The sequence below is a fragment of the Triplophysa dalaica genome, chromosome 23 (assembly GCF_015846415.1).
Source record: "Triplophysa dalaica isolate WHDGS20190420 chromosome 23, ASM1584641v1, whole genome shotgun sequence".
In the NCBI taxonomy this organism is placed as follows: Eukaryota; Metazoa; Chordata; class Actinopteri; order Cypriniformes; family Nemacheilidae; genus Triplophysa; species Triplophysa dalaica.
This window is the reverse complement of record NC_079564.1, coordinates 6,578,440-6,605,721: the sequence shown is the minus strand read 5'-3', so window position 1 is coordinate 6,605,721 and position 27,282 is coordinate 6,578,440. Positions and strand designations below refer to the sequence as shown.

The 27,282-nt window shown below is 37.3% G+C and overlaps 1 protein-coding gene across 2 annotated transcripts in view; it reads left to right on the top strand.

Moving 5' to 3' along the window:
• Positions 1-27,282, top strand: part of prex2 (phosphatidylinositol-3,4,5-trisphosphate-dependent Rac exchange factor 2) — a 98,490-nt gene that overhangs the window by 38,182 nt on the left and 33,026 nt on the right. For both annotated transcript variants that reach the window (XM_056738074.1, XM_056738073.1), the window contains exons 14-28: positions 1,090-1,165; positions 1,673-1,745; positions 4,168-4,310; positions 5,117-5,209; positions 8,159-8,307; positions 8,544-8,629; positions 12,510-12,646; positions 13,892-14,009; positions 14,814-14,998; positions 17,000-17,161; positions 19,168-19,387; positions 19,518-19,725; positions 24,628-24,807; positions 25,979-26,073; positions 26,493-26,575. In XM_056738074.1, coding sequence (XP_056594052.1) covers positions 1,090-1,165; positions 1,673-1,745; positions 4,168-4,310; positions 5,117-5,209; positions 8,159-8,307; positions 8,544-8,629; positions 12,510-12,646; positions 13,892-14,009; positions 14,814-14,998; positions 17,000-17,161; positions 19,168-19,387; positions 19,518-19,725; positions 24,628-24,807; positions 25,979-26,073; positions 26,493-26,575 — 2,008 coding nt within the window. The remainder of the gene's footprint in view (positions 1-1,089; positions 1,166-1,672; positions 1,746-4,167; positions 4,311-5,116; positions 5,210-8,158; positions 8,308-8,543; positions 8,630-12,509; positions 12,647-13,891; positions 14,010-14,813; positions 14,999-16,999; positions 17,162-19,167; positions 19,388-19,517; positions 19,726-24,627; positions 24,808-25,978; positions 26,074-26,492; positions 26,576-27,282) is intronic.

Sequence of the window (27,282 nt, the reverse complement as noted above, 5' to 3'; positions counted from 1 at the left end):
AAGGCACAATTCCTGTCATCTGGAGGTGTTTGGTTATGTAAAACTTTGAATTCTGTGAATTCGAAACAGCTAAGTTTAGCATTGTGTGTGTGTGTAAGTGTGAGAGTGTTAGGGTGTGGGCCTCCCAGAGCCCGAGCCCTCTGGCCTAACACAGCGTGTGTCCCTTTGGAGACCCCTGGCTTCATGGGAAAATCTTTTTCTATTTCATTCCCGTGATTTCCCGTCGTCTGGCCCCAGCCACAAAACATTTGGCCCACTATAGACTCTGTAGCCAGAATGAAGTCGGCTGAAAGACTTGTACTGGAGTGGAGAAGCAGGTTTTGTAACCTGGACGCAGTCTCTCTCATTAACAAAGCTTTGGTTGTTGGTGTGGTCCAAGAACATTGCTCAGTACAGAACATACTTATAGAGATTTGCTTAGTTTGGGAATATTGCGAAACCCTCTGTGACTGAGTCTTAAAGGGTCAGTTCAATCAAAAATGGAAATTCTGACACCCTTTTGTCATTTCAAACCTGTATGACTTTCATTCCTCTACAGAACAGAAAAGAAGATATTTTGAAAAATGTTGTTGGTAACCGAACAACAGCAGTACCCATTCACTCGCATGCGTTTTGCGTCCATACAATAGAAATGAATGGGTAGCTCTGTTGTTCAGTTTTAATTATTTTATTTTTCATATCTTTGTGATCTGCAAAGGAAAGAAAGTCATACAGCTATGGGACGCACAATGAAATGAAAAAGAACGCACAAAGTGCAGTGTTTGTAGAAAGCAGCACACCAACACAGTTTAAGTCTTTTAATAATAGCACAGTCAACAAGACCAGAATATGGGTAAAGGATCTTTATTGATTCAAATATGGCACTGTTAAACTTTAAAGGTCATAACTTAGTTTTGAAAAATCAGGCGACAATTTTCATGTGAACGCTGAGAACAGCTCTCGAGAGGTTTGTCAAGCGGATGTAGTGAAAGGGAAGGGTTAAAGGTCGAAGTTGAAATATGTTTCGCTTGTAATGTGTGTCTGTCTGTTGAGTCTACTGTAGAACAGAGAGCACAGTAAATGTTTCAAATGTTTCTTGTGTTCACACAGGGATAAAGATTATCATCTAAGAACGTATAAATCGGTGGTGATGGCTAACAAGCTGATCGACTGGCTCATAGCACAGGTAAGATTCCAGTAATGATCATTTGTCCATTAATTGACAATTATGCCCAAAGTCACACTCATGGGGAAGTCAAAGTTAAAACATTCTTGACAGGCAAGGAGCCTAGAGGCAAGATAGAAACTGTTTTGGTGGGTTTTTTTAAACGAGCTCCTATAAATGCGGCAAGAGCGTGCGATCTGTAAAATAAACCGGGATCTTGTGAGTCTTGTTCTAGTTTTGTACAGAATCAGAACAGTCACCATAATCAGTTGGCAGATTGGGATTAGACTTGAAGTGTGGTTTTGAGATGGCGGGGCAGCACTCGCAGTCATGCGATGAGATGATGTATTGTGTTTGACAACAAAATTATTGCCAGGCAGTCAAGTGACCGTTTAGTGTTGTTGCTTTGTGGTGACTGCACCACAGAAGGGTTTATGTGATTTAAAGGTGGTTTTCTGGGAGTAAATGGAGGGTGTGTGACATTTTGACCCGCTGACAGAAAATGGAACTCGTCTTCTTCCTTTTAAGGGGGACTGCCGGACCAGAGAAGAGGCGCTGATTTTAGGGGTGGAGCTGTGTGACAACGGATTCATGCATCATGGTATGAAAGAGGTTCTTTTACTCTTTCTGTCTGTTTTTCTGTCAAGTTTTTTGTTATATGTATTTAATATACACTGCAAAAAATGACATTCTTACTAAGCGTTTTTATCTTGTTGTTTTTAGTAAAAATATCTACAACTTCTTATTCAATATACCATTACTTGACTAAAAAAGATATTTGGTTTTGCTTTATGAAAAGAATATAAGAATTAAGTAAGTTTATGGTAAAAACCAGCAAAGAAATCTGCCAATGGGGTGAGGAAAAATAAACTTGACCTTTTTATCAAGTACCTACACTCTAAAAAAGTATTCATGGCATCTGTTTGGACAACTTAATTTCAGGAATTGGTGCAAGTCAAAAATTTGAATTTTTGGTATAATTAAAACTAATATTGTGTGTCGTTTAAACCTAAAAAATCTGTTTATATGTGTTGACGTCAATATTTAAGTTGCAGTTACTCTAAGTTATTGGCTACATAACCTAATTTTTCAACCCCAATTGAGTTCTGGATTTCAAGACTCGTCGCAAACCATGTAACACATGTAAACAAGTTCAAACTTTTTGTGTCAAGTGTTTGAAAAGCGTAAAATAAATTTGTTCATGTTCAATCATTTAACTTAATCTATTACAGTTGAGGGTACACGACTGATGCTTGTTGTATCAAAGTATAGCTTTGGTGAGGATCTCCATTTCCCATCATGCTTTGCATGGTATTGGATAATGAGAGTTGTTTTATGTATTTTTATCAAGAGGAGAACAGCATGAGATTTAATAATGTTTCATATTTTGTTCTCTCAGCATTTAAAAGGGTTTTGGTTATGTTTTAAGACGTTACCATTGTCCTGAAGGATAGAGCATTTGCTTAGGATATGGAAAGAAAGAAAATGACCACGATTGCTGCTTTACTCAAAAGGCATCTCACTGGAGATGCTATAGGTACAATCAGCTCTTGCATTTAATTATTGAGAATTTTGTTAATTGAAATATAAAATAAAAAAGTGTATTTGCAACCAGTGTCTAAAGTGATTAAATCAGTGGTAAAAAAAGTTAGAACAACTTAAAAATTGTTGCTGATTATTGAAATTATTAAATTGGTGTTACTTAAAAGTGCACTTCATCTAAGTTGTCACAATTCAAAAATATTGATGAAAACAGTTTTTGCACATTGGCAGATTTTTTTGGCATCTTTTTACCCAAAAATTACTTGATTCTTATATTGTTCTCCTTTAAAAGAGACTTCATATCTTAGGTCACTTTTCCTGTAAAGTAATTGCATGTTGATTTAAGAATGTGTAGATATTTGTTGTACAAAACAAGACAAAAACACTAAGAATGTAATTTATTGAAGTGTAATACTGTATCTTTTATTAACGTTATTATTACATTTTATTTTACTAACAGCCCACATTTTGTAATGTCTTAGAACGAACCATTGCTAGATGTCAATTATCTCTACAATTGTTGAAATGTGCCAGACTAAAATCAACATTTTATGGGTGCGGGGTTGCTGAGGGCTTGGACATTATGTGTGTTCCTGAAATGTTTCAGATCAGTTCACTGAGGATTCTGCACATTTTGTTTTCTGGACAAGTGTTTTGACCTTCTGCACAGTCCAAGTATGACTGGCTGGTCGTCATGTCAACCGATTGTTTTTTAGGGCTCAGGGCTGTTTTCCTGGCCACTACATTCCAAAATCATTGCTCGTGTGTCTTATTTATCGTCTCTCATTATGCACAAGATGGGTCGCTCCCAACAATTTCCAATTACACTTCATGTGCACCAAACTTCCAAGAGATTTATGAAACGTAATAACTTGACTGGCTATACTTTTGTTTTAGTTTTGGCCCCGAATTTAGTCGCAGCGTTCATCAAGATGAGCTAGTTCACTTGGTTATGTGATCATTAAAGCTGTATCCAAATCTCAGTGTGGAGAACACTCAACCTCTTTTCTCATTGGGGGTATTTTCATACTACAAAAGTGAAGGGATTGTTTGGAGCCGTGTTGCCCTGGTGACAGATTGAAATTCTGGTCTGGGCTATTCATGGAAGCCACTTTCCACTGAAAGGCCTTTAAAAGTTTCTCATCTCTAAACTGCTCTTGTCGTTCTAGAACATTGTGATCCATTTGACTCTAATGGGTGGTACACAGTCAGTTTACACTTCAATTTGCTCTTCAACCGATGTATTAAAAGCAGAAGCCAAAACAGAAACACATTTTCTATACAATGTGTATATTATCTCAAATAATTTGGAAACAAAAAAGACGATTTACTTCAATATTCATTTTGAGACAAAATATATTTAAATAAAAAAAAACAGAATCTATATTGAAATATCAAAATTTAAGCACTCTTCAGCTTCACTGTGACTGAAGATTAAGCACGAATTGACCTTACTCTCGATTACTTTCATCTTTTCACAGTTCTGGAAAAAAGTGAATTCAAGGACGAGCCTCTTCTGTTCCGCTTCTTCGCCGATGAGGAGATGGAGGGTTCCAACACCAAACACAAGCTCATAAAGCACGAGCTAAAAATAGTGGAGAATGTCATCGCCAAGTCGCTGCTGGTGAGAGATGTCGTCTGTAATCGCCTACAGCTGATGGCACTCGCAATAGCGCGGGCTGGCACGAGCATTTAAGCTTCTCGCGCATTCTGCTTCGGCACGTACGGGGCTCTGAACTCGGGCCAGCTCTGACTCTAGAGTCTTCACAAGTAATCATGCTTGACTGTTCCTAGACCAGCCTCTTGTTACGCATGAATATGAAGCCATTTGGGTTGACAACGTTGCCCCGTAGGAGACTTAAGAGTGATCAGTATTGAAGTTCTGATTGTAGGAACGGTTCCAATGCACGTAACATAAGAGAACGTTTATTGCATGACAAAAGAAATCGCTGTGTTTATCCATTTTGTTAATCCAACCACCATAATGTCATTTGGACCCTGAAACCCTCAAATAATGGGAGTGAGTTTTAATTTTGCAAGTTAGATTTTAACAGCTCATGAAATGTAAGATATTAGTGTATAATATTACAAAGATATATTTCCACAGGTAACTTGCTACTTGCTATTTTACTTCATAACATAACATTGCCTGTGGGTCAATATAAAAATGCCCCAAAATGAAGCCTATTATTTACAAACATAATGTAATGTTTATAAAACTTTATGCTTGGTCTTGATATTTTAGTCTTTGTAAAGTTTCCTCTTGTGAATCCATTTACAGCTGTTTCATACAGGTAGTGATGGGTAATGATGAAACCTGTCCAATGTGAAACTGATCTGTTTATTAAAGCTGCATATTAATTCAAGAAAATGAAAAATGTAAATGTATCATTTTACACTGATTGTTCTGAAGCGTTGATCTTGTTTCAGATAAAGCCAAGTGAGAGTGGTTATGGGTTCACGCTAGAAGATCGGAATCGAGTACCTATTGTCAAATCAGTGGAGAAAGGCTCCCGTGCTGAGGTTTGTTTTACACTGTTTTTGGCTTTTAGAACAGACATGCTGAATTTTCAGCATTTTTTAGTTTGTACAGTTCTGTAATTTACTCACCCTCATGTCATTTCAAATCTATATGACTTTCTTTCTTCCGTGGAAAACAAAAGAAGAAATTGAATGTAGGTAACCAAACCAAATCAGACCTCATTGACTTCCACTGTATGGACACAAAACCACTGAGACATTTCTCAAAATATCTTGTCAAATCAAGTCATGCTATCATGCATGAGTTATATCCCCAAACTTTGATACTACTTCAACAATGATCGCTCTCAGTTTGAACTCTTCTCACAGTAATGTGTCATTTTTTTATCTGTCCGGCAACTTGTACATTCGAAGCTTCATGGCTTTCAAGGTTCCATTTTAGTGCTTAAATATGTTGATCTTTTAGATCAAACCCCAGTCAATGTGAGAAATTGGATCAGTTGTGACATTAGGAGTAAGGCTGGCGTGATGTGCGTCACAGGATGAGCTTCATGGGGCACTGCATGTGGAACGGTCTTTAAAAAAGAAAGAGACAATAAAATCCAGCTGCGCATTAACAGAGATGAAGGGCCTCGTAAAAATAAAGAAAAGAGACTCTTGTGACTGTAATAAAAAAAGGGAGGCAATTACAAAACGAGTTAAAAAGTCAAAAGCGAATGAAGGAGAAACCAAATATAAAAGGGAAATGCTCTGTTTGTCTGAATGCTGAATCTGCATGATGCGGAAACGGTGGACTGTGCTTTTATTGTAAAGAACGGTTATATTTATAGCAGTCAAGAGACGAGTCCAATTCATTAAATGAAGTCCAGAGTGAATGAATTAGATTCAATTGAGCTCTCAGAGCAGAATGTTGCACATTTGGATGAAAGAATAAGCATTCCAAAGGTTAAAAATATATATTTCTTAACTTTCTGAATGTTATTAAGAAGGGCTGTCAAACGATAAATCAACACCAATCGCAACCAAAATAAAAGTTTGTGTTTACATTAGTGGTGGGCATAGATAATTTTTTTTAATCTAGATTAATCTAGATAAATTCCAAAATTAATCTAGATTAATCTAGATTAAAATGGCTCATTTGAATTCTGCCGAAGGCATTCAGAATATGTGTGCTACCCAAATAATGACTAAAAGTAAGTCTTTGAGAACGGGTTTCTTAAGCCAGGTGGCGCATTAGACCAGGGGCTCATCTCCTGTTTCCAAAATGCATCACAAACTGCTTGAGAAAGCTGTTCTACTATGATAATTGGTGATGAAAATTAAATTATGTTCAATAAGATGAACTTGGGGGGGCACGGTGGCTTAGTGGTTAGCACGTTCGCCTCACACCTCCAAGGTTGGGGGTTCGATTCCCGCTTCCGACTTGTGTGTGTGGAGTTTGCATGTTCTCCCCGTGCCTCGGGGGTTTCCTCCGGGTACTCCGGTTTCCTCCCCTGGTCCAAAGACATGCATGGTAGGTTGATTGGCATCTCTGGAAAAATTGTCCGTAGGGTGTGAGTGCGTGAGTGAATGAGTGAATGAGTGAGTGTGTGTGCCCTGCGATGGGTTGGCACTCCATCCAGGGTGTATCCTGCCTTGATGCCCGAAGACTCCTGAGATAGGCGCAGGCTCCCCGTGACCCGAGGTAGTTCGGATAAGCGGTAGAAAATGGATGGATGGAAGATGAACTTGTGTTTACTTCCGCATTAGCTAAGGGATGATTTCCGTTTAGGTGCTACTTGAGACTGGAAGAGCTCCTACAGTACATTTACATTTAGTCATTTAGCAGACGCATTTATCCAAAGCGACTTACAAAGAGTGAGGGAGCAACAAGCGATATGTCATACAGGAGCCATAATACATTAGATCTCAATACAAAGTTACTGGTTTCAACTAAAGCTAGACCACTAGCTGTTGAGAGAAAGTGTTTTTTTTAAACCAATTCCGCATTGCACAAGGTGCAAACAAACTTAGTCTTTTCGATGTTTCTATTGGGAAGCTTCTTAAAAATTAATGTTCCCTGAAGCAAACCCGGCGGCTTCATAGCTGCATCCATGTTAGCACGTCACGTTTGATGCAGTAATTTCACAGTAACGTTATGTTGTGTTAAGAGCGAAAGCGAATGTCGCGTCAAGCGCGAGTGATTTATATGTTAATGCAAATAGCCAATAGACCTACTTGTGGCGCGAATCGCGCGAATGAAGCCCTGGTTATGAGATGATGAGGCGGCTTCTGCTTCCGCGAATGATGCGAATCACGCGAGTTGAAAAATCTTGTTCTCGCCCCGTACAGTGCAGTTAAGCTGGTATACATCCGCGCTAAAATATCAAGGTGAAAGTCAGTTTACATACTATTTGTCTGTGTAATGTACATAATAATTTTGTATTTTAAAGCACATTCAAATAAATGCATATAGATAAACAAAATATAAAACTAAACAATCATTTGTAAATAATTAAAATGATTGGTAAATAGAAATAAACACATAATTTTTTAAACAAATAAATATTTCCTAAATATGTATAGGTGTATGTGCATGTGTTTATAAATATAAAATCAATATTAACAGTACACAGAAATATATCATATAAACACAAACGTTTATTCTGGATGTGATATATCGTTTGACAGCCATATTATTAAGTCATAAAATGACTATTAATATTGAATATCAATATGGTGATGTTTCTCAACATTATATATACACAGAGCAGAAATTCATTGCATTTGTCTGTCTTCCATTGATTGACGGGATGTATCGGCCCTAATCATCGGCTGTTTTTAAACTATCGGCCAATGGAATGAAAAATCACTTTTATCGACCGATACCGATTATTGACACTTATTAGACACTTTTTCACACAATGTGTGTACATTTAGGAAAATATGCAGTATCTATGTTGATATCTATATTGATTGCTTATCTGATATTCCTGTGTGGGTCTGATACAGATGGCTGGACTTGAAGTTGGGAAGAAGATCTTTGCCATTAATGGTGACCTGGTGTTCTTAAGACCATTCCAGGAGGTGGAGAACTTCTTAAAGCAGTGCTTCAATAACAAAGGTCCTTTGAGAGTACTGGTCAGCACCAAACCCAGAGAGTGAGTGAAGAACTTCTGATGATCTCAGAGTGTTTGCATTATAGCCGATCTGCAATGCATTGCATGCTCGGCAATACAGTCTGAAATCAGTTAAACAAAGAACAATGCCAGATAAACATCCTTTGATTCATTTACTGCAGATCTATATTCAAACAGCTCAAAGGAAACTGGGAACGCACCGCACATGGATCAAGGATTGGACTGAATTGATGTCTGTGTATCTGTCTGCTTCACAGGGCCGTCAAGATTCCAGACTCGGCGGACGGATTAGGTTTTCAGATACGCGGCTTCGGTCCATCTGTGGTGCACGCGGTTGGCAGAGGTGAGATCTCTGGAAAGACAAACGAAAAGAGGGAAAAGCTATAGGATGTTAGTTTCTTGTACCCTTTATCCTTCTGTGTTTTTGAACTTCAGCTGGATCACAGCTGGAGCTGTAGTTACATGACTGGACTAGAGACAGACCGCAAGGTTCTTCACATGTACTGTATAAAGCTAGACAGGCTCGCATTACCCGCTGTGCCCTGAGAAGCACTCTCATCAAAACTTGGTGAAAGATGAGTGGAAAAAGACAAACAGTGCAGCCTGAACTGGCACTTCTGAAGAGAAGAAAAAATAGACAAAGACAGAAGTCAGACAGCAGCAGGGAGAGGAGCTAAGGGGGGTCTCTTCACACGGATGTGTAATTTAAAGGCCCTTCACTCACACAATACATAATAGATGCATATCAGTGTCTAAATCAGTGTTTGTATTGTTTTAATAAAATATTTAAACACTCAATACAACCCCTGCCCCTTTTAAATGATTTGTTGTTTGTTTACAGCACAAATCTAACAATATGGGTTAGTTCAGGACATATTCTCTAAACTTTTCTTATTGTCTCATTACATATATTGTTTTGCTTTTCAACAAAATTTTAATTTAATGATCCGTGCAAAACCACAAAATTGCTGTAAAAAATCTGAGAAAAGAATGAAAAAAATCATTTACTCAACCTACAGATTACAAAAGAAGATTTTTTGGAAAATGTTGGTAACCAAACAACATTGGCCTCATCGACTTCCATTGTATGGACACAAAACCATTGAGACATTTCTCAAAATATCTTCTTTTGTGTTCAACTGAATAAAGAGTGATAAACATGTTTTGAATGATATGAGTAAATGACAGAAATTTTGGGTAACACTTTCCTTGAAGAATGTATGTATAATCCATTAAAAAGTAGTTTTAACGCATTGTAATACACCTTTTAATGATTTGTATGTCTTATAATTAATTGTTATTACAGTTAATACATTATAACACTGAGCAATTCATTGTTACACTACACATTTTAAATAGGTTAGAATTCATTGCAACTACATATTATGCATTACAACACACATTATGAAGAATTATAATGCATTTAATCCTTTGATAACTCTTTATAATGCATTATACATACATGCTTCAAGGAAAGTGTTACCAAATTTGATCAATTCAGTTATCTCCTTCTACATTTTATGCTTCTGCAGATCTATCTCCCACCGTTTGAATGTGAAGTTTTTGTGCAGTGGTACTTGTTGTTGAGGATAGGTAGAACTATCACACACACACACTTTCACACCCTGCTGAGTGGAGGTCACAGGCAGACTTTTACATCTTCTCTCTTATGTTTAACTCAGCAGGTCTAGTCACCACAGATATTACTTATTGAGCCGGTATTCATAACACTCTCCACCAGATCTACTATTTAGACTATTATTTAGACCACTCAACAAATGATTTACTTGCTCTAAGTTGCGGAATAAACTACCAGTGTTTTGGATGCTGGTCTCTTATATAATCTACTGTGTATGACTCTCTTCTGGAACATAAAGAAGATATTTTGAGAAATGTCTGAGTGGAATTGTGTCCATACAAGAAAGTCAATGGAGACCAATATTTATGGTTACCAACGTTCTTCAAAATATCATGTTTTGAGTTCTGCCAAAGAAAGAAAGCCATACAGGTTTGAAATGACACGAGGATGAGTAAATGAGGATGAGTAAATGACAAGCTTGCCTGTACGAAATGTTATTTATCAATTTAAGATTTGGTTTGTTTTTCACACATGAAGTATTCTCGTTGCTTCAAATATTGGATTGAGACACAATGAGCGTATCAACCAATTTAAACGATGTCTTTTGGACTTTTCTGGACCTTGACAATAACTATAACCATGATGTCTATAAGGAGGCCTGGAAATCTCTCAGATGTCACCTAAATTACCTTCATTTGTGTTCTGAAGACGCCGGGAGACACCGGAAGGTCTTAAAACATGTTGAACGTCATGTGGTTGAGTAAAAAATAGGATTTTGAGGTGAACTTTTCCTTTAATGTTGAGATAGTTTGTATGTCCTTGTGTTTAAGAGATTAGGCAAATATACTGGATATTTAGTCTGGAAGGCATTTTCCCCAAGTGATTTATTCTAAAACTTCAAATGTCCCATTGGCCTTCGGACAGCTTTTATAGGGACCACACATAATTTGCAGACAAACAGCTCTGGATCTTTCTCTTCTGTGTTTTGCTTTTCGGAAAACAAAATGCAAACCCACTTGTTTTGGTTTACAGTCTATTACCTGCTGTAATGCAAAGATTGGAGCCTTACCCAAAGGATTTGTATATGTTAGAGAGGCCCAAACTTGGGTTATGTGCGATTTGCTTTGCAAACTGGCATTCGGTCATGAATTTTCCAACCAAAAAGACATCATGTGGGTAATTTCTCATGTCTTGCTTATGCATAGACTTCAGCTATTTATGCGTCTGCTTGTATAAATGCTTTTAGACAGATTGTTTGTTTAGTAGATTTGTTTTGATTGGCCACAAACAAGGACTTTCACTCTCCTCATTCTCACCGTCTCATTGTGTACACACACTTATTAGATCTGTTTTAAAAACTACTTAACTGCCCCTATGGGTACATTTTCATGCACCCTCATAATGCGATTGGAATAGGATTTGGTCAATATTGCGATTACACTTTACCTCTTGTTAACGCAATAATTAGATCTAAATAATGCGATTAAGTTTAGAATCGCGGTCAGCATAATCTAAGTAACATATGTGGTGTACGCTGGTTTTAATCGCAATAAGACTGCATGTAAACACCTTCATCGCATTTATGCTGCTCTGACCAAGGTGCGCATGTGGTTCTTAAGCGCAAATTTATTGTAAACATGAAAGTCTAAAGTTTTACCGTCAACACAACTCACTGTCAGCAGTTTCTGCTCTTTTTATTCTCACAAAAAACAAAGCGATGACAGCGAACACCACAGTTGCAGAGGCATTTTCCTTATTATATATTATATTTTATATTTCTATATTGATTATGAAATATGTCCACATAACAGTGTTGTGCATTTGACGGGATTATATTAAAAGTTTAGCAAGTATCACACACCTACTGTATCCAAGATCATTTTGTTTGTGCTGTGTATTATAGCAAATAATCAGAATAAAAAACTTTAATGTAAATGGAAGCAAGGTATTCTCATGTCATGTAAACATGTTACTTCTTACACTGGTTATTGGAAATAATCGCATTATAGATGTTTAAATGTATTCAATGCTGCCTGAATTGGTGCTGATCTCAGTTGTGCTAACGTTATGCTAAGCTTAATGTGTGATAAAATAAATATACACAGAACTCACAATAAATATAACCATTTTCACTTGTACTTTATTACTTTGATACTTTTCAGTAATAATAAAATAGTACTAACTAAGCTAGTTCTAAGCTAGCTCTTCCCAAAGTAGCCTTTGCTTTGCTATCTTAGGTTTGTCCCAACGAAAGGATAATTTAAGGAGTTTTTCCACATCATTTATTTTCGTCAGAGTCTGCTAATACTCTTCTGACTGGTAGTTGACAAGAAGTTGCGAAGTTACCTTTAATTTGTAAAATATCTGAAATGGACTATCAAAATAAAGTGATGCCAACGTTATTCCTTCAGTTGAACACAGATGCATAACATAACACATCTGTAAGATGTCTGATAAACATCTGGAAAGCATCTGTTGCGTAAAAACATCTGATAAATGTCTTAGAGAAGTTCGTTTTACTAACATCTTCTAGGTGTCTATATGAAGTCTGACAAGAAAGATCTCAGAAAGACTTTAAAGCATTTCTAGGGCAACACAACATGCTGTCTTTTGGCAAATTGAACCTATCTCTCTTTCCTTAAAGGCACTGTGGCGGCCGTCGCTGGCCTTCATCCAGGTCAGTGCATCATTAAAGTGAACGGCATCAACGTGAGCAAAGAGAGCCATGCGAGTGTCATCGCCCATGTCACGGCCTGCAGGAAGTACCGGCGACCCACGCAGGTAAGAGGCCCTGTGCCTTTGCTCCCAAGTGCACTGTTCCTGACCTCTCTATAAACTAAATCTCACCACAAAGCGCATATGAGAAGCTTTTGTGATCCAGTCTGGACTTTTACCCAGCAATAATAGCAGTTATTGCTCCTTTTGGCGGTACAGGGCAGAAAAGAGGGCCTGAAAGCTGGTTGGGGGTGGGTGGGTTACGGGTTAAGAAATGGCGCCAGGCAGGGCTGTGATGGAGTGTAATAAAGGATAGAGGATTGAGCCAGGCTTGGCACAGACTGGAAGGGCGCAGCCTGGACTCTGGTTTCCATCAGTTCTGGAAAAGAAGAGCGTGGGGGACGCCCGCCCTCCTGCTGAGCGGGGATTTGTGGCCCACCATCCAAACGAGTCTCAGTATCTGAGCACAGCAGGAGAGACTGAGTCGGGAAAACAGCAGTGGGAGATGCTAAGGAGTCGTGCACAGAAGCAGTGATATGGTGTGGGTGTGTGTCGGGCTGCATAGCGTAACATTGACAGCCATGTTGTTGTTCGCCCCCACCCATGCATTACACTAAACTCAGGCAAATGCTTCGGTTAGATCATGCAGTGCTTGTAAAAGCTAAAAAAACTGTAAAACTCAATAAATCTCTAAAAGGCTATAACCTTCACAGAGCAATTTTATTGCTGAGAGATTGCGGATTCACTGTGCAGGAAATGGATTTTCAGTCAACTTTACCTCTGATATTTCTCCTGAAATTATAAAGACGAATGAAAGATGACACAATTTAGACAATTGGTTACATACATAACCAAGGAGCTTTTGAATGAATATGAATGGCATAGTCTCGATAAAAGGGTCTTATTTGATGTCAAGTGAAGTCTGTGGTGTTTGATTGCAGAATTTATCTTGGCAAATCTGAACACATTGTTGACATTGTTGAAATATCTTCTGAAACTCCAAAGGAGACTAGTAGGGTCTCTCTCTCTTTCTCTCTCTCTCTCTCTATTTGTTCCATCTTTAATGTAATTTCTCTTTTAAAGAAAACAACATTTAAACAGAGCTTTTAAATGTGTTTATGTAGCTCAACTGGAAGGGAATTGCTTTAGTAGCACAAAAGATTGTTGTATAGAATAGGGATATAGAATGGGATAAAAATGTCTGGCAAAATACATAAATATAAACGAGATTGTGAAAAATGCAAAGTGAAACATCTACATTTAAACCAAGACCCTTGAGTCTAAAAGGTTTTACCATTTTTATTATTTTAGCAAGACTCCATTAAATGGGTGTACAACAACAGTGAGAGTGCACAGGAAGACCACCAGAGGACCAATCAGAAGCCCACCGCAGAGGAAAATGGAGATGTGTTTGAGTGTAAAGTTGAAGGTGCTGTCACACATACACACACTTCAGCTTTGACATATTTTACTCTCTTTGCCCTCACTTCAGCTCTCTCAGAACTCAAAGAAAATGGAAACAACTCATAGATTATATGGGTTGATTTTAAAAACATTTTTCAGTCAGACAAAAAGTTTTTCAAATCAGACTGTGTTAACTTTCTTGGTAATTCTCAGTAGATAGCCTAATATTTTATTGAACAGAAATGTGCAGAATGATAACAGACCATATTGCAACTAAATCTACATCGTACAATGTGACTTAATAGTGTTATTTTTTAAATCCATTAGAATTGAATATGAACCTGATGTTTCATTAAATGAGTGTAATAAAATAGTTGTATGAGTAGATGAAGGAGCTTATTTACCTGCTTAACCTTTTCCTCGCACTGTTTATGCATTGTTAAAGCTAAATTTGGTATTTTTATGCATGTTGAAATGCAAAAATGCAAACCTTTTCCTATCTTAAAATTCAGGGTTAACTACACTTTATGTGAAAAATGTAAACGATGAGAATACACTGACAACTTTTGTTGTTAGTTAGAACTTTCTATTATTAGCTCAGTTAGGGGGCAGTAAATATCCACATTTGGCGAGAGACTTTGTGCTGTATCATCAAACATAAAATACAATAAATTTGTGCTTTTTAGGTGAGAGAAACTGTCTTACTGTAAGTAACTTAACCATTGTTTACCCGCAGTCCTTTTTCAGACGTGAAACAAAATATTTCGTTTTGTCTACTATTTAGACTAGTTTTACAAAAAAGGACATGAATTGTGTGTTTGTTCAACAGAGGTCATGGATAAATTCAACACCATCGCCATTATAGATGGCAAAAAAGATCACGTTAGCCTGACGGTGGATAATGTGTATCTGGAGTACGGCGTCATGTACGAATATGACAGCACGGCCGGGATGAAGTGCCACGTTCTGGAAAAAATGGTGGAACCCAAAGGCTTTTTCAGCCTCACGGCCAAGGTTAGAGTCGCATCTTACCCAAGACACACACACCAGCCATCGTCTCTGTGGGGGCCCAGTAATGTTATTCTTACAAAAGCAGAAGAGTTAAGAGATTATTTTATACTTTAGCATTTTGGGGCTCATCAAAGTTCACTTATTACACTCAACCACGGATAGAAGAAGTGTGTGTGAGACGAATAAAAGTCATCTTTATGACCACCTGTTTAAAGGATAAACACTTTCAATCACAGAGCTTGTTGTTGTTTAAACGAAAAGTCAAGGGAAGATAGAGCAAGAAAAAGTCAAGTCTGATGTTAATATATGTTTGCTTGAATATACAGCACCATCATTCAAAGTGTGACACCAGCCACTTTCAATTACGACCGTCATGCTTGTTTAGAAACAGACGAGTCATATTTCTTACCCTAAAAATGTGTTCCCTACAATTTACAATCTCCATTGATGAAGCAACAGCTGTCGGGCAAGACCTTTCGATGTTGTGCTGACAAGCGCTGGCAGAATCGCAGCATGATGGTGACGTTACACAGTGCTCTCTTATATGGCTCTAATATATAACATTTTCTACGTATTAAGAAACTCTTTCGTGTTTAATTCCCTTAACTGCCAACAATTTTTGCTTTATAACAAACATCTGCTTGGGTATGTCTGCACTTCTTCTGAGAAAACTCTCGACAGATGATTTTTGATATCGCAGTGCTGTTAAGCACATTATACGCACATTAAAAGGTCTCGGTGTGCTTTTAAATTTCTTGTCTCTTCTGTTTTCTTAACGGCTCTTAGGAGGAAATATGTCTATTGTAATGTGTAAATGTTCAATTTGATTAGTAATGCATTTGTCTAAATGTAAATGTAATGCATTTGGGCAATTCCAGCGTAATGGACGTGACAATTTGCGTAATGGACGTGACATAAAAAAACAAATGAATTTGTTACGATTATATTGAACCTTCTGTTTGGATATTACTGAACCCTTGTTGATGGAGTCTAAACATCAGGAAATGTGAGCCTTTCAAAAAAATATATATTAAAAAAAGGGAAATAAATATGCGTTATGGATGTGACAAAAAAAGACGTGTTTTTTGGGAGACGATAAACTTTGTAGGATTTATGTAAAATGCACAATCCTGAAGCAATATAACCCAATGAATGGAGAAGCGATGCCTCTTTATAGAACATAAAATAGTTACTTTATATTATTTATTTATGTGTCCATCTATGAGGAATATGAAGCGTTATGGATGTGACAATCCTGAAAATGGCACTTACCTGACAATGAAAAATCATGCACTAAAACTAAACAAATGCTTTACAAATTTGAAGAGAGATCTCACATGTGTATTTTAACCACCACATGATAAAATCTGTGCTGTTACCGAAGTAAAACCTCCAGGTAAAAACTAAAAAACATTGTGGTATCGTTGACATTTTCACAGAATTGCCCATTAGGTTTTGTTAGGAGATCTTAAAGGGACAGTTTACCCAAAAGTAAAAGTTCTGTCTTCATTTATTTAACCAAACATTTCTTGGCCACTATTGAAACCATAGCAGGAAAAAAATCTTTATCTGTGTTCATCAGAATAAAAACATTTCGATATAGATTTGGAACAGCTTGAGTGTGAGTAAATGATTGAGAAAAAAGTCCCTTTAAGTAGAATTGCGACATTGCTATTTTTCATACAATGAAAGTAAATGGCCACCAGGTACTGTCAAGCTTCATAAAAGCATAATAGAGGAATTCAGACGTACATGTATCAATTAGATGAACTGTTCCTTTAATAAAACAATGGTTAAATAACTACAAGGAAACAGAAACAAAGTTCTGTGTATGTGATTTGGTAATCCACGCACAGGTTTTCAGTCCCCATAGACTTACAGCAGTTTTGAGATCTTTGCTTTCATTACACCAGATGTGTGTTTTGTCATTCCTCTGATAATGTGACTCAAGCGCTGTGGTCTGCCAGTTTTCATGCTTTATGTCTCTTTTGTGTTCGTTGTCAGATTTTAGAAGCCCTGGCCAGGAATGACGAGCAGCTGTTACAGACCTGCAGTCGACTGAGCTCCAGCACAGAGCTCATCCCTGAGGACCTGCAGACCAAGTTCAGGGCTATGTGTGGAGAGAGACTGGAGCATATCAATCGGCGAATCACCAATTACAGGAAGGTGAGCGAACATGTGCGCTTAGATGCTGGGAGTTATCAAGGACGAAGAATGTGTCCAAAGTTTTGCTAGTTATAAAAAGTCAAGTGGAGACCCCGGCGCACCCCATGCCTTTGACCACCATCATTTGTTGGTGCTGCCGACTTGAAAAGCATAAAAAACCTTTTTTTGCTTGGCCTTTGGATGGCTGCTGCTGAGAAAGCTTAGCTCATCTCGTACCACTTCTATTTAGGTTAGAGAACAGGAAACCGTTCCCACCCTGTCCTTTTTTAACACCAGCTGGCCTTGATTGATGAAATATGCAAGTCCACCAGCACCAGGGGAAACGGGCTTGTGCGAAATGTCATTTTTAATTTCCATCAGCTGCTCTTATTTGGAGCAAGAAAAGGAAAATATGTCTGCCAGCATATTTCTGTTTCCTTTGTGTTCTTTTTTCTTGCGATCTGGTTCAGCATTACGCTGCAGCATTGGATTAATTAGCTCTTGCTTCACTGGCTATAAATAGCTCCGAACATCCCGTCCCATTGCGTAGTTTCCCTTCTACGACGTTCTCAGAGGCCCGTGTGAGGTCTGGCATGGTCCGATCCCCGGACGTTAAAACTGCCGGTTGGCCAGGAATGTGGGAAGTTTAGTTCCAGAGGGGGTCTGCTGGTTTTAGTGTAGCACGGACCACGGCCGTAGTCGGAGAGGCTGGGGTCATTGTGAAATTGTTAGACAAAAGCAAGGATTAAATGTATGTACATCACCATCGCTGTTCTCCAGGGGACTTTGAGGTCTTGTCAGCCTGTAACAGATTCAATTATATGCTTCTGTGCCTGAAGTCCTAACTTTGAATTCAATGACTTTACATTGTAGTGTATGTACTATATGGACCTTCTCACAGTCCAGTTTTGCTAATAAATGATCCTTAAATAATAGATTTTTCTACACGTGATGTGCAGTGTTGGTAACTGTTGATCAACTTTTTCTACAGATGAAGGTCAGCTTGAATTTTTATGCTGGCTCAGACTTTATTAAAGGAACAGTTCATCCAGAACTAAAAATTCTGTCAACATGTTGTTCCAAATCTGTATACATTTCTTTGTTCTGATGAGCACAGAGAAAGATATTTGGAAGAATGCTTGTAGACAAACAGTTCTTGGCCACCACTGACTAACATAAACATTACAATGGTAGTCAAAAGTGTCCCAGAACTGTTTGCTTTTCAACATTCTTCAAAATATCTTCTTTTGTGTTCAGAAGAACAAAGAAATATATAAAGAAATGTTTCCTACTATATTAGTGAATGGGGGTTTCAAAATTTCTGCAATCCAAGCTTTCCTGTGGCTCAGTGATTAGAGCATGGGACAAGCAATGTCAAGGTCATGGGTTTGATCCCAGGGGATTAAACATAGTCAGAAGCAAATGTATTGTATAATACAATGCAATGTAAGCCGCTTTGGATAAAAGCGTCTTACAAATGCGTAAATGTCCATAACTTTTGTCTCTCTGTCACCATCGCTGTTTGAAACATAGAGTGGCAAGTTTGTTTCTTTATGTGGGTTGAAGAAGGCACATGACAACAAACTGACAAGACCTCCGAAATCGTAACCAACAGTTTAAATGAAACCCTTTTTTTAACCTATATTGTGTTGATTGGAGTCATTCTGAAAAACACCAATTGTGCACAAATTCTGGAATTTTCTTTTTATTTGATTATCAATTTCATTCAAGGATCCATTTTCCCACGCTGATGTATAAAATCTGGGCTTTTAAACTATTTTCAATTATTTTATACATAGACTATATCTTAGATTTGAGAAATAAAAATGAATCAGGGCTTGATAGGTACAGAATTGCCGGATCATATTGAGCATGCTCTGTTAGCATACCGGAATAAATCCCAAAATCCAAAATCTGACAGAAGCCAAAAACAACACGGTTGTCTCAGTGCTGCTCAGGTTTAGACGTTTTTCTTAATTTTATGCTTTTGTTCATGTTCTGACCCACTAATCTCTCTCTGGACCCAGTTTTCGAGGGTTTTGAAGAACAGAGCCTGGCCTACGTTCAAGCAGGCAAAGACCAAGGTTTCCCCTCTGCACAGCAGTGACTTCTGCCCCACCAACTGCCACATCAACGTAATGGAGGTGTCTTATCCCAAGACCACCACTTCCCTAGGAAGCGCCCTGGGAGTCCAGTTAGACAACAGGAAAAACACTCTGGAAAAAGGAAGCCGCAATTCAGAGCTGGGTGAGTCAGGATACACGCTCAATTTAAATGCTTTTCATTGTTGCGACATAACTTATTTATTCAATTATATGTAAACTAATGTTTGTATAATACTTTTTCATACTGGAACCTGGTTGGTTGGTGCGAACAGGAAAACTGAACTCTATGGTGTACGTCCAGCATAGTATCACCAGCATGGCCGCTCCATCAGGACACAGTCTGAACAGAGCGGAAGGTCACGGCCTGCGTTTCCTGCTACGGGAGGATGACCTGCTCATCCTAGACGCCTATCACAAACTTCTCACCAAACTCACAACCGTCGTCAAAGAGATGGAGTGCTACGCCGCACAGATTGACGAGTGAGTCCTATGTACATGTTTAAGAATTCGAAAACTGTTTATTTCCAAGTTAAAATAAAATGTTGAATTGCAAGTTTTTAAATTGGTCTTAGGGGCTGTATCCACCGAGGCGCATTTACGCGGCTGAAAACGGCAGGAGCTCGGCTGAAAACGACGCTGCGGTCGCAGCGTTCTGCTCAAAGTTGAGCATTTTCAACTCTGGGCAGTCGGTCGAACGCCAGCAATGATCGTGGGAAAAACGCATAACACCAGCACAGAGCAAAAAAAAACGTCAAATGATGGCTTTTTTTAAAAGCGCGGCGTTACCGTTGAAAACAATTGAAAAACACGCCGGGCGCAGGCGTAAACGTCTCGGTGGACACACTGCTTTAGACTTTGGAACCCCAGTGATTTACATCAACGTGAATTACGAGCCAATTTTTGGAAAGAAACATTACAAGTGGACTTTAATATAAAATATGAGCGTAAAATATGTTTTTAGCGGTTAATGCTGGTTGTTAGGTTAGCGATTAAATGCTAGTTTTGGCTTGTTGATCAACTATATTAAACATTTGGTGCACATTGAAGTGCGGTTTTTATTGAACTCTCCTCTGAATGTGAGCAAGACATTTATTCAAATGCACAACTAAAAAACGTCAGAATTTGGGTAAATGTTCTAAGACGTGACAATTTGTAGAACTTTGTGAGTCTCAACGGAGCAATTTTATAATCATCGAGCATTTCACATGACCTTGCATCTGGATTTTGCATTAAGGTCCTAACCATTGTTATTGCTCTAACATCTGTGAGCGTTTGTGTGAGAAAGAGGGGGTGGGCTACTTCCTGTCTAAGCTTAGCTGTTGATGGCTTCATTTTGTGGAAGCCAATTAACACCTTGATGAAAATGGGACTCTGAGATCCGCCTCCGCTTTCAAAATAAAAATAAAAATCACCACAAGAGCGCAGAACTGTCGCTGAGTTGTGTAGCAATGTAGCTGCACAACAAGGCCATTCAAATAAATAGATTACACATTTTTCCCTTTTTTCTGCCTAACATCAAACTCCATTTATAGCCTTTGATTAAAAACTCTGTTACAGCCTTTGAGCTTGCATCATTATATAGACATCTCGCAGTCAAATTCTCGATAGGCATGCTGGCAATTACAGCTGGGCTTGATCTGAGTTGGGGGCGGAGTCTTTTTTCTGCTTTTGCCATATGCTTGTCAGTGCCAATTGCTCTCTGCAGGTCTAGGGTGTGCTTCTTGGCAGGGTCATCCTAGATCTGGTGGGGAGATAATGACCTTCCTCACAGCCCGGGGCGAGAGAGAGTGCCGTAATGGCTGCCTGGAGGCGGTTGTCAGACAGTCATCCCTATCATTGGGCAATAATGGGGCAAATAGTAGCAGAGTAGCTCACAGCAGCCAACTCAAGAAGCTGTACTGTCGGAAAAGAAAGGGATACCCAACTGTTTTTATGTTGTTTTGGCAAATATGCCTTTTCTTTTCCACATTTAGAATGAAACTTGAATTCTGCTTCAGTCAGGGCTAGCTGGAAAATTTTGCACTTAGGAGGGTTGCAATGTACCGATATTGACAATAAGTGTTATACAAATATTAGTTTTAATCTAACATGATTGTGGATTTTGTGTAAATACTACACATATGATAATATTTTAAATAATGAAATTCAGTGCCGGTATCGGGTTGACTGTTCAACATAGTAGGTGGTGGTATTGCTGAGCCCCAATATGGTTTTAAACACACTCTCCTCCCACCCACTCTTGTATTTTGAGTGAGAGTCAGTGGCAAAAAAAAATCATTATTATTATCTTTATTGTTATTATTAGGGGATTGTTTGTTTACACAATTATTATTATTATTATTATTAATAATATTAATAATAATAATAATATGCAGAAGATTTGTTTAAAGCTTTTACGATAATATCGGACACAATTATGAAGTGATAATCTGATATTGTGACAGCTCTATTTTACACCAGCCATGAAAGAGTTTTTATTTTATTTTTAGTTAAAAACTTGTTTCTATGACAACAGAATTGTTGAGCTATTTTTTTCGTTTCAAAATTGTCGTATTCATGACAAATGCAAAGCACAGGTGAATTGTCATTCTGGGCGAGCGAGTCTCTTGGTAAGACTGCATCTGTCACAACGTCACATGTGTTGCCTCATTCATTTCTGGAGAAAATAATAACTTTTGGCATCTTATATAAACTAAGTAAACTAAAAACTCAGTAAAAATTTCATTTTCTGAGTATATAAGTTGTTAGGAGACACAGAGGTTGCCACAGTTTTAGTAGTCAGTTGACTTTTGATTGGAATGAGCATAAGACTGTCCAAAGAATTTACATACAGTAAAGATAAATAGTAGAGATGTATGAATTCAAATAGGTTTAAGACATTTTTTAAAGTTTTAGCATTTAAAAAAGTTTTTTGCTTGCCATTATTTTTGCAATATTAACTATAATCAGCCCATTGAGATACAGAAGATAATAGAACACATCAAACATTATGTTCTTGGTTGTTCGTTTACTAAGTTCCTGTTTACCACGTTTTCTTCCCTTGCTTTGATATATATATGGATATGCCATGAAGTCATACAGTATGTCTCCGTCTAACTGTCTGTTTCCTTTGGCTCTTTGTAGGCTATACCACACTGCTCGGTCATGCAGATGTTTCTCTTTTGTATTTGAAAAGAGGAAAGTGTGATTTGAATTTAAATCAGATTATCATCATAGTTGAAAGTGCAGAGTCAGCTGTCTGATGTTAGCTGAATGTAAAGCGCCACTGAACCTCACATGTCACATGAAAGTGCTCATGTATAAAGGACTGTAGGCAGAGAGACCCGTGTATCCAACCCAAGATCTTCCCTGCGGAGGCTCCTTGTTCTTCCCATCCTCCACCTCTTTGCGCTTTGATTTTCTGTGCCCCTCGAGGGCCCACGCTGTGCACACTTCCTTATTAAATTCCGGCCAATAGCAAACCGGGGTTCTCTTTTCCATGGTGACCACATGGCACGCGATGGTGGCGACCCGTCTGCATTGGCAGGGAGGGAAGGTGTTCTAGAACTGCAGAGCTGGAGAATAAGGGCGTCAGGAGTCCTCTGGGCACTCACAAAAGAGGTGCCTTTGGAAACTTTCCTGGGTTTCTTACTTGAAGAATTGGTTTGGGTTCGAGTTAAGCTTTCGTTGAGGTTTTCTTTATTGTAAGGATGAGAATTTGAGTTTACAAATAGGGTTTGTGTCTCTCCATGAAAGGAGGAAAGGAGTTCCCGTCATTACAAGAAACAAGAGGGGCACTAAACGAAACTGTTGCCTGAGAAGCTGTGTACAACATAAGGTGGTTTCCCATACAGAAATCTGATACATGGTCAAATATATTAACCACAAATAAAATATTCATGCATTTTCATATATAACACATTTCTGCAAAAAAATGTGTGAGTTTCGTCAGAAAAAATTAATGTTTATATTAGATACTGGAATATAAAATGATTTATATTTTTTGTTTTGTTTTTCCGAAGACAGAAATTGATATCTTGGCACAATAGACAAAAATATAATTGTGCCAACATATTAAAATCTTTGGAAAACTTTTTTCAAACCTTTGACAATAATATATATATATATATATATATATATATATATAAGAGTTTGGTTTCAAAATGAGATAACTATTTATTTTAAAAAATCATGTTTTTTATTGTACATTCCAATTAATATCAAGAATAACTCAAGAAATACACCATTAAACACAATAAAAACTAATAACTTAATAAAAAACATGATTTTTGAAAAATGTTAAAAACTGAGTTATCTCATTTTGAAAAAAGACTCTTCGTTTATATATATGTATATATGTATATATATATATATATATATATATAGAGAGAGAGAGAGAGAGAGAGAGAGTACAATATATTTAAAATAATAATATTTATTCAAATATATATATATAGTTCAATATATTTAAAATAATAATGTATATTCTAATATTTAAACTATATAAACTATACACCACTTCGTAAAATGTAAACACTGCCCACTTCCAGTGATGTATAGCACCTCGGCCACCCCAAAGAACTTCTGGAGAACCACTGAAGCACCAAAATATGGTGCTATATAGCACTAAAAGTGGTTCCTCTATGACTACGAGCAAAGAACCACTTTAAGTGCTATATAACACAATGTCCTATATAGTGTGAAGTGTCTATGTAATTTTTATATATGTCCAAACACGGTGTCTTTTTCAACATTTTCATCACCGTTCTCCAGAAGAGGAACTGATTTCATGCAGTAATGATTGTTGATACAGCTGTCGGCTTGTTTTGATGTTATTCATATTCGTAGGACCTCTAACTTCCTCATGTTGTTGTGTGGAAGTCAAACACAAACAGGTTCTGATTTTGTTTGGCTGTGGTCGGCCTCTCACGCCACACATCTTGATGATATTACAGCTCTGTGGCCAGTCCTCCCAAAATGGGTTTTCATGTAGAGTAATGTTAGTATGCTTGGAGGCTGAGATGGGTTTTAAAATGTGGCGGTGTGTTTTTGCTGCTGGGGCCGCAAGGTCATAATGTCAAATGTCTTTCCCAAGTTATAATCAGGCATTTCTGGAGGCTTTTATTTTTATTTTGCATAGATTAATCTGTGATTATTCTCACGTAGCCTGATCTTTGACTATCAACAATGTCTTTTTTGTGAAAAACTAAAGAAATATAGCAAACCATTCAGATTGAAGATTGCTGTTTGAGAAGGATTGTGCCGTTTTTTTGTGCAAGAGACGATCGGTGGATGCGAGGTCTTTTGAAGCTGAGTGGAATTCGTATGAACTGCCTTTTTTTTATCATGTCTCTTTCTCTCACTCTTCCTCTCTGTCTGTCTCACAATCTGTCTCTCTCACAGTTTACTCTCGTCCATCACACATCCCACTGGTTCTGAAGGGAAGCCCACCGAGAGCTACATCTCAGCTGAAAGCGAGAGCGAGAAAAGCGAACGCAATGGCAAGAAAGTGTGTTTCAATGTGGCTGGAGAAGAGCAGGAGGACTCGGGTCACGACACCATCAGCAACAGGGACTCCTACAGGTGTTTATTTATAGTCACATTAATGAAAACTAAATAAAATCAAATAAGAGAACCAAACAAATGTAATGATGTATTACATAAATTGTGAGAATTCACTTTGTGATGGAAAAGATGATATTATTAAGACGTAACTATAAAGAAGTTATTATCAGGCAATTTTAAAGTTGTGGTTACCGGGCCTAAATTACAAAAAATTAAAAACAAAATGGAAAAAAATATGGATGACTTAAAAGGGATTCATAAAAATGGATTCATAATTTTCATAAAGTAAAATACTAAAAAAAAATTAATTAAGTAATTAAAATTGTGTAAATATATGTAGTATAGTGTAATTTTCATATTGTATGTTAATATATATTTGTCTGTTGTTCTACAAATGTCCCCTCATGGTTTTGTGATTACATTTTTTCTACCAGTATGATTTCTACCAGTAATTTCTACCAGTCACCAATGAAAAATAAAAATAAAATATCCATTTTAATTTTGATAAAATAGAACTGTGCCAACATATCCCTTTCTTTTATTATAAATATTTTTTTAATTTTGAGCATCTTTAAGTATTTTTACTTTATATATACTTCATAGTACAATGTAATGAAAAAATTAAGAAATATTCTAATATATATAGGCAATTTTCATATTTCTATATGATTGTATATCAGTGTTCTGTATGGGTCCAAATAAAGTGTCTCTATAAACATTTTCTTGGTGTAGATTTTTAGAAGTAAATAACTAAAACGAAAAATAAATAAATAAATATATAAAAAGTAAAAAATGTGTGATGGTATATATAGGTTAAATATATATAGTGTAAACATGTAGTGTTACATTTTCATACACTATGTCATTTTTTCTGTTGTTCCACAAATATCACCCAAAACATCATGGTTCTTTGATTTTATTTTCTCTACCAGTCTGAGTAAAAAAACGAATCTCAAAAACAAAATCTTTTATTAGACAAATGTTTGTTTCCATTGTAAAATAGGTCCATAAGAATGCATTGTTTTGCGGTTATGTGAATAGGCCTAATTGGTGCAGTCAAGACAAAGATCGCAAATTTTGTTTACAGAAGCTTCGACTTTATTGAAACTTTACAGCAGCACTTTGGAATCTGGTAAGATGGTTTGATTCTTTGTTAATAACATGTCAATGTTTGGCTGTTTGTTTACAGTGACTGTAACAGCAACAGGAACTCCATCGCTTCCTTCACCAGCATCTGCAGCAGTCATTGCAGCTCTTACGTGCACAGTGACGAGATGGACTCGGGTAATTCAAACAGACATCATCTCACACGCATCTGCCATGACCCTGCTAGTCCTCTCCCCCGATAAACCCTCCAAAACACAGAGGAACGGGACTATAATCACATTTGGCATGAGTTTATATATGGCTTTCAAATGGATTTTCATCTCTTTTCACTGTGTATTACTTGCACATTTCACACTTAGTTAGACATTCAGTCAGTACCTGTCCAAAGATAGTCAAGGACAAATTTACAGCCATTTAATTCTAAATGCATAACAGATGGAGAGAAAGAAAGACTGGAGAGTTTGTGGAATGTTGTTTGAGGAGATACTTGTGCTTCATTACAAATTGTAAATCACTACACTAATACAATAGTATATGAATGACTTCAGTATGTGATTTTTTGTCTAAAAGAAAATGTCTGGAATTCACTCATGCAGGAGATGAGCTTCCAGCCAGCGCGTGGATAACTCACGACAAACAGAAGAAACTGCACGGCTTCCTGGAGCATCTGTTCAGTCAGGTGTGTGTATGTCAAAGCCAAGAAAACCATTTACATCCTGTTTTTACATTTTTTACGTTTCTAATTTGAGATGTACAATCCGTTACTTCGGTAATCTTTTGAAACATAAAATTGTATGTTATTTTACAGAAATATATTTACATTTTTAAAGTCTGATGACGTCTAACTGACATTTTCCACAAAATCGCACCTGACAGCTTAGCTTTCAATCTTTATTTAAAGCATAGATTTGCAAATCGGCGTATGTTTTAAAAAACACGTTTTGTTTATTTTAACTAGAAAAAAGTTACAGATTGCATCTTTAAGTTTAGTTGGTTTTGATAGGTTCATTAATTTGGATTGAAAACTTTATAACATTAATAAATAATTAATAAGTGACTCTTAAGAGACTTTACCTTTGACCATTCTAACACCAAACCAGGTCAAAGGGATAGTTCACCCAAAAATGAAAATGCTGTCATCAATTACTCACCCTCAAGTTGTTCCAAACCTGCGTAAATGTCTTTGTTCTGTTGAACCAAAAATAAACATTCGGTAGAATGTTATCAATTGAGATTCTGTGGCACCATTGACTACATACACACAACAGAACAGAACACAACAGAAAATATTTAGAAGAATTTAGGAAAAAGTTCAGTTCAGGGGCACCTTTGATAACTATTATAATGGTAGTCAATGGTGCCCCATAAATCTCAGTTAATAACATC